Consider the following 6632-nt stretch of genomic DNA (forward strand, 5'->3'; position numbering starts at 1 on the left):
ACATATTTAAAAAAAAATACTAATAGTTTCTTCCGATCGTTCTGATTTAAAAAGTTAATAATCTCATCATATCCTCCCATAAATATAAAATCATATCTTCTGATAATACATGGGTCAGACGAGACACAAAAAATAAACAAAACAATACGCTATTTAAAATAAATAAATTGGCAAATTAATTTTAGATAGACAACAAATTGCATTACTGTCATTGCTGTTGAGCGTTATTTTGAAATGTGAAGCCCGCTACACACGGATACGCGCACGGAAGTGACGCGACCAATCGCCGCGTCCAGGAGGAATCACATGACCTCCTGTCAGCTGATCAAATCCTGCGTCGTGTAGCTAGGGTCATAGCGATGGTATTATAACCATTTAATCGTGGTATGAAATAAACTGGCACTGTATTTAAACTATATATTTGACGATTTCAATAGCAAAGCGTCTTAGTTGTTTGATATAGTGTTTAAATAAAGAAGAAAGATGTCCGGAAAAGATCGGATCGACGTTTTTCCTTCTAGAATGTAAGTATTGCGATTCGTAAAGGCAAATCAGATTCGTTATTTTAAATCGTGCGTGAAAAGAATTGAGTGACAGCATCTGATATAAACATATCTTAGCAGTTTATGGTTTTAGAAAGCAGTTACAATCTCAAAGCACGAAGTATGATAATATTGAATGCGCTGGAGTCGTGTTTTCATCTAGGTTTGATGATTTATGAATTGATCAGAGATAAAGAACCATAGAAAAACGTACTTGTATTTTACATAAATGGTAATAATTAATCAAATATCTTTTAATATTTGTATAGATGTGTTGCCTTCTTGTGATGTTGTTGAATTGTACATTTAACACATTTTAAATATATGGTGTATTTCATAGAAATTTCGTATGTTATGTTGCAATAACACATATATTTGTCAATATTCTATAATGCAGATGCATTTTGTCTGTAGAGTAATAAATGTATATCTTTATATGATGGATGACAGTGTTTTGGATTCACATAAATCATGTGAAACTTCATCGTGGAGTAATTTCAAGTGGATTCAGAAGAGGAAGTGATATTGTTCACAGTCATGTGAGCCTTTCAGTCTGCTGCCCGACAGTCTACTGACCATAGCTGAGATACTGAACAAAAATACATAGTATATATATATATATATATATATATATATATATATATATATATATATATATATATATATATATATATATATATGCAATAAATCACATAAGAAAAACAAAATAAAATGCCAAAAATATGCATTTTCAAAAATGTTTCCCTTAATATTCATGGCCTGTATATATTGCTTTTAATTTACCATCATATATTATTTTTTGTTGCATCAGGGCTCAGACCATTATGAAAGCTCGACTGAAAGGAGCTCAAACTGGCCGGAGTTTGCTGAAGAAGAAAGCTGACGCTTTGTCCATGCGATTTCGGCAAATTCTTAGAAAAATCATTGAGGTATAACATTTACCCATGCTTTTATTTGAGATTGTTTTATTTATTTTATATGTTGGCTTGTGTATTTTTTGTCAATTATTGTTTTTTTTTAATTTTTAAAATAATGATGTGACTATTTTAATCTTTCAGACTAAGACGCTGATGGGAGAGGTAATGAGAGAAGCTGCCTTTTCATTAGCTGAGGCCAAATTTGCTGCTGGTGACTTTAGGTAGTTAAAACAAAATCATTAAAGCAATTCTTTTCATAATTATGATGCATCACAGAAAGAGTCCGAATGTGTTTTAATTCTATCCCATCAGTACTACAGTCATTCAGAATGTGAACAAGGCCCAGGTGAAGGTCAGAGCAAAAAAGGACAACGTTGCAGGTTTGCTAGCTTAATCATTTTTAATATAAAAAACCATAAGGATTTCTTTTTTAATTGACCACCTTGTCATGAGCATCACCTGTGTTTGTTCCCAGGAGTTACTCTACCGGTGTTTGAGCATTACCAGGAGGGAGGAGACAGTAAGAATTCTGTTCACTTCATGTTTTAAAGGAATAGTTCAGCCAAAAATTAAAACGTACTTATGCTCAGGCCATCCAGGATGCAGATGAGTTTGTTTCTTCATCAGATTTGGAGAAATGTAGTGTTCCATCACTTGCTCACCAATGGATCCTCTACAGTGAATGGGTGCCGTCAGAATGAGACTCTTAACAGCTGATCACAATAATCCACAAATAATCCAAACCACTCCAGTCCATCAGTTAACATCTTAAGAAGACTAAAGCATGTCCATCAAGATGTTTTTAGCATCAAACTGTCACTTCTGGCTAAAATACGAGTCCATAATCCCTCCAGTGAAAAAGTCTATCTCCTGTTGTCTCTCACATCAAAATCCACCAACATATTTGTTGGTTTTGGCTTGTAAATGGTGCTTGATCAGTGCAGATTTGTCTCCCGATTCACACCAGACAATGTTTTCACTGTAAAATGGTTAATGATAAATTTGTTTCTTACAAACACATCTTTTGCCTTCAAGACATTAATTGATGCACTGGAGTGGTGTGGATTACTGTGATGTTTTTATCTGCTGTTTGTCTCTCATTGTGACGGCACCCATTCACTGCAGAGGATCCATTGGTGAGCAAGTGATGGAATGTTACATTTCTCCAAATTTGATGAAGAAACAAACTTATCTGCATCTTGGATGCCCTGAGGCTGATAGCAAATACCTTAAAAAAAAAAGCATGATAGTGAAGATCATTTGACCACATCATCATCATCATCATCATCATCACGTCAGATGTATTTTCTTCTTTGTAGGTTATGAGCTCACTGGTCTGGCCAGAGGTGGAGAGCAGCTGTCTAGGCTTAAGAGGAACTATGCCAAAGCAGTCGAGCTTCTTGTAGAGCTGGCCTCACTGCAGGTATGAATATTTGTATCCGTATCCATAAAAGAAAATGTAAAAATCTTAATTTTTCTGATGTAGAACATTTTTAATCATTATCTTTTGCAATTCTTTTTCATACAGACCTCGTTTGTGACACTGGACGAGGCTATTAAGATCACAAACCGCCGTGTGAATGCTATTGAGCATGGTGAGATCTCACATCTGCCTCTGAATGACAAACATTCAGGCTTTATTTAAAAAAGTTCAAATCTAACTTGTGTGTTTTTTCTCTCAGTGATTATTCCCAGGATCGAGCGCACGCTCACGTACATTATTACTGAGCTGGATGAACGAGAGCGAGAGGAATTCTACAGGTGAGACCACAGTATAGCGAGATCATGTGACAACAATGTAGCACACTAGTGTTTGAAACATTTGTTGCATTTATCTATATTTTTAAAGTAAATTTAAGATTTGAACACCTGTACAAGTAAAATCAATACTATAGAACAAACCCATACAATCTCTAAACAAATTGTGCATCTCAGATTTACAGTACACTCTTAAAAATAAAGGTGCTTCACGATGCCATAGAAGAATCTTTTTGTCTAAATGGTTCCATAAAGAACCTTCAACATCTGAAGAACCTTTCTGTTTCACAAAAGGTTCTTTGTGGCAAATAAGGTTCTTCTCATTTTATAAAAAGGTAAGAAAGAGTCGGTTCTTTAAAGAACTTTTGACTGAATGGTTCTTTGTGGAACCAAAAATGGTCCTTAAATGGCATCGCTTGATGAACCTTTTAAAGCACCTTTATGTTTAAGAGTGTATTCACAGATTAGTTTGGAATAATTATGATGTTTTAATGTTTTTGAAAGAAGTCTCTTCTGCTCACCAAGGCTGCATTTATTTGATAATACAATTAAAAAAAGAAATATTTTTACAATTTAAAATAATTGTTTTCTATTTGAATACATTGTAAAATGTCATTTATTTCTGTGAGGCAAAGCTGAATTTTCAGCAACATTTTAAGCAACATTACTATTTTTAAATGTTACATGATACTCTAATGTTAGAAAATTTTAAATTGGAAGAATATTTCAAAGTATCACTGCTTTTACTATTACATGTTTTCATCTAATAAATGCAGCGATGGTGAGTTAAGAGACTTTCAAAAACATGAAAAATGTGTATATATTAAAAATATCAGCGTCAATACATACTAGAGGTGGACCAGTATTGGAAATTGCTGATATAATAATTTGTCTAAAGAATAATAATGACCAGATTATTGTGCTGATATGAGTAAAATTATGCACATGTAAAATATGACTTTTATTTTTATTTATGGCTCTTATTTTGAAATATCTTTACTTTACTACTGCTAGCTCATTTTGAAAGATGAGAGATTATATATGCACTTTTACTGTAACTTATAACATTTATATATTACAATATAAACACAAAATAAATTTGTAATTTATCATAAGTAATCACTTGTCAGAAATGCATGTTATGGATGGCTAAATGCTTTTGTTTTGACTTTGAAAGACAGTGCTTGCATTTAATTCAATTATAATTGTTTTTGGAAGTTTAATAATCATATTAGATTGTATATTTTTTCAGTTCCCAAATTTAAGACCACTCAAAATTATAATTTTTTGTTTTAATATACTGTTTTATAGATTTTTCAAGATCTTAAATGTAAAAAAAAAACAGTCCAAATGACATATTCTGTTAATTAATATAATATTTATATAAAGTATATTAATTCATATGTGACCCTGGACCACAAAACCAGTCATGAGGCTCAATTTTAGGATATTGAGATGTATGCATCCTCTCAAAGCTGAATAAATAAGCTTCTCCATTGATGTATGGTGTATTGTTAGGATAAGGACAATATTTGGCCGAGATACAACTATTTGAAAATCTGGAATCTGAGGGTGCAAAAAAAAAAAAAAAAAAATCGCCTTTAAAGATGTCCAAATGAAGTTCTTAGCAATGCATATTACTAATCAAAAAAAAAGTTTTGATATATTTATTGTAGGAAATTTACAAAATGTCTTCATGGAATTTAATCTTTACTTAATATCCTTATGATTTTAGGCATAAAAGAAAAATCTTTATGTTTTTGACTCATACAATGTATTTTTGGCTATTGCTACAAATATACCCATGCTACTTAAAGGAGTAGTTCACTTTCAGAACAAAAATTTACAGAAAATGTACTCATCCAAGATCATGTCTTTCTTTCTTCAGTCATAAAGAAATTCTTTTTTGAGGAAAACATTTCAGGATTTCTCTCCATATAATGGACTTCTATGGTGCCCCGAGTTTGAACTTTCAAAAATGCAGCTTCAAAGGGCTCTAAATGATCCCAGCTGAGGAAGAAGGGTCTTATCTAGTGTTATTTTCTAAAAACATTTACAGTTTATTATACTTTTTAATCTCCAAACAGAGTGCACACAGAGCTAGAAAAGATGAGCATTTGAGGTTCAAAAGTATATCAATTGTAATTTATTTTTTTTAGAAAATACCCAATCGTTTTGCTAGATAAGACCCTTGTATCCACTACTGTGATCGTTTAGAACCATTTGGAGCTGCATTTTGGAAGTTCAAACTCAGGGGGGCACCATAGAAGTCCACTATATGGAGAGAAATCCTGAAATGTTTTCCTCAAAAAACATAATTTCCTTACGACTGAAGACAGACAGACATGAACATCTTGGATGACAATGGGGTGAGTACATTATCTTTAAATTTTTGATCTGAAAGTGAACTACCCCGTTAAGACTGGTTTCGTGGTCCAGGGTCACATATTATAAAGACTTAGTCAAAAAGATATTCAGAATATTCACTAACCCTTCATCATCGCAGGCTCAAGAAGATCCAGGAGAAGAAGAAGCAGCTCCGTGAGAGGACGGAGAAGGAGATCGCCCAGCGTTTGGCGAAGCTGGGGCCGATCTCCGAACCCACGAACATGCTGAACGAAGAGGCTGACGAGGACCTGCTGTTCGAATGAGACCCAAAACATCTGCGCTGAATCCGCAAACCACTTCATATTTATTCTTTGTGCCTGTAAGGCCGAGCTTTACATGTCTCGTGAAAAGAGGAAGCTCTTGTTTTTTGTGTATGTTGGTGCCGTGTCACTTTTTTTTGTTTAGGATGAATAGAATATATATCAGACACTGTAAAAATGTGCAGGTTGATTGTCTGAATCTAAAAACCATTTAAAGTGGAAGGGTTTTTAAATGTGTGAACAGAAAAGAAAACCTGTAAAATAGTTCAAATGAATTAAAATGATCATTCCACTGAATTGTACACATTATCTGATATCCAGTCTTATTGCATGCATGTTAAACCGATGCAACCTTCTCCGTTAGATAGTGTGTGATAACTGAGAATATTCTGTGACGTACCGTACATCCGAGTTTGAGCAGAAATAGTTCAGTGTTGACACAATCCTTACTCAACATCAGCCCAGATTCCTCTATATGCCCTGTTGTTGGTTCTCCATGCAAGTGTGTACTCGAATTTCACTCCCTGTGAATTTAATTTCAATAAATGTTGATTTGTGTGATGTACTCTGTTTAGGTGCTGAGATTTATTAGCCTTTCATGAACCTACAGTTTTTCACACTATAAACTTAATATGGGTTGCAAATGCATGTTAACTTTAAACTTGAAAAATCAAACTTAATTTACAGATTTTTAATATCACAATTCTTTTAAAAAAGTTTAAAAGTATATACACTGTGGCTTAAAATAAGTCTCTTATGCTCATCAA

At 33.4% G+C, this 6632-nt stretch overlaps 1 protein-coding gene across 1 annotated transcript; it reads left to right on the forward strand.

Annotated features, from left to right (window-relative positions):
* Positions 1-312: 312 nt before the first annotated feature.
* On the forward strand, positions 313-6430 carry atp6v1d (ATPase H+ transporting V1 subunit D). The gene is made up of 9 exons (XM_073826942.1): positions 313-524; positions 1354-1471; positions 1601-1680; positions 1772-1839; positions 1935-1979; positions 2779-2882; positions 2988-3054; positions 3142-3220; positions 5724-6430. Exons 1-9 carry the CDS (start codon positions 484-486, stop codon positions 5866-5868), a joined length of 747 nt encoding a protein of 248 aa, XP_073683043.1. The 5' UTR covers positions 313-483; the 3' UTR covers positions 5869-6430.
* The last annotated feature ends 202 nt before the right edge of the window (positions 6431-6632 follow it).

The sequence above is a fragment of the Garra rufa genome, chromosome 21 (genome assembly GCF_049309525.1).
Source record: "Garra rufa chromosome 21, GarRuf1.0, whole genome shotgun sequence".
Classification (NCBI taxonomy): domain Eukaryota; kingdom Metazoa; phylum Chordata; class Actinopteri; order Cypriniformes; family Cyprinidae; genus Garra; species Garra rufa.

Coding starts and splice junctions, on each gene's coding strand:
- atp6v1d (XM_073826942.1), top strand. CDS start 484: ATGTCCGGAAAAGATCGGATCGACGTTTTTCCTTCTAGAAT. Junction 1,681..1,771: donor TTTGCTGCTGGTGACTTTAG/GTAGTTAAAACA, acceptor CTATCCCATCAG/TACTACAGTCATTCAGAATG. Junction 1,840..1,934: donor AAAAAAGGACAACGTTGCAG/GTTTGCTAGCTT, acceptor GTTTGTTCCCAG/GAGTTACTCTACCGGTGTTT.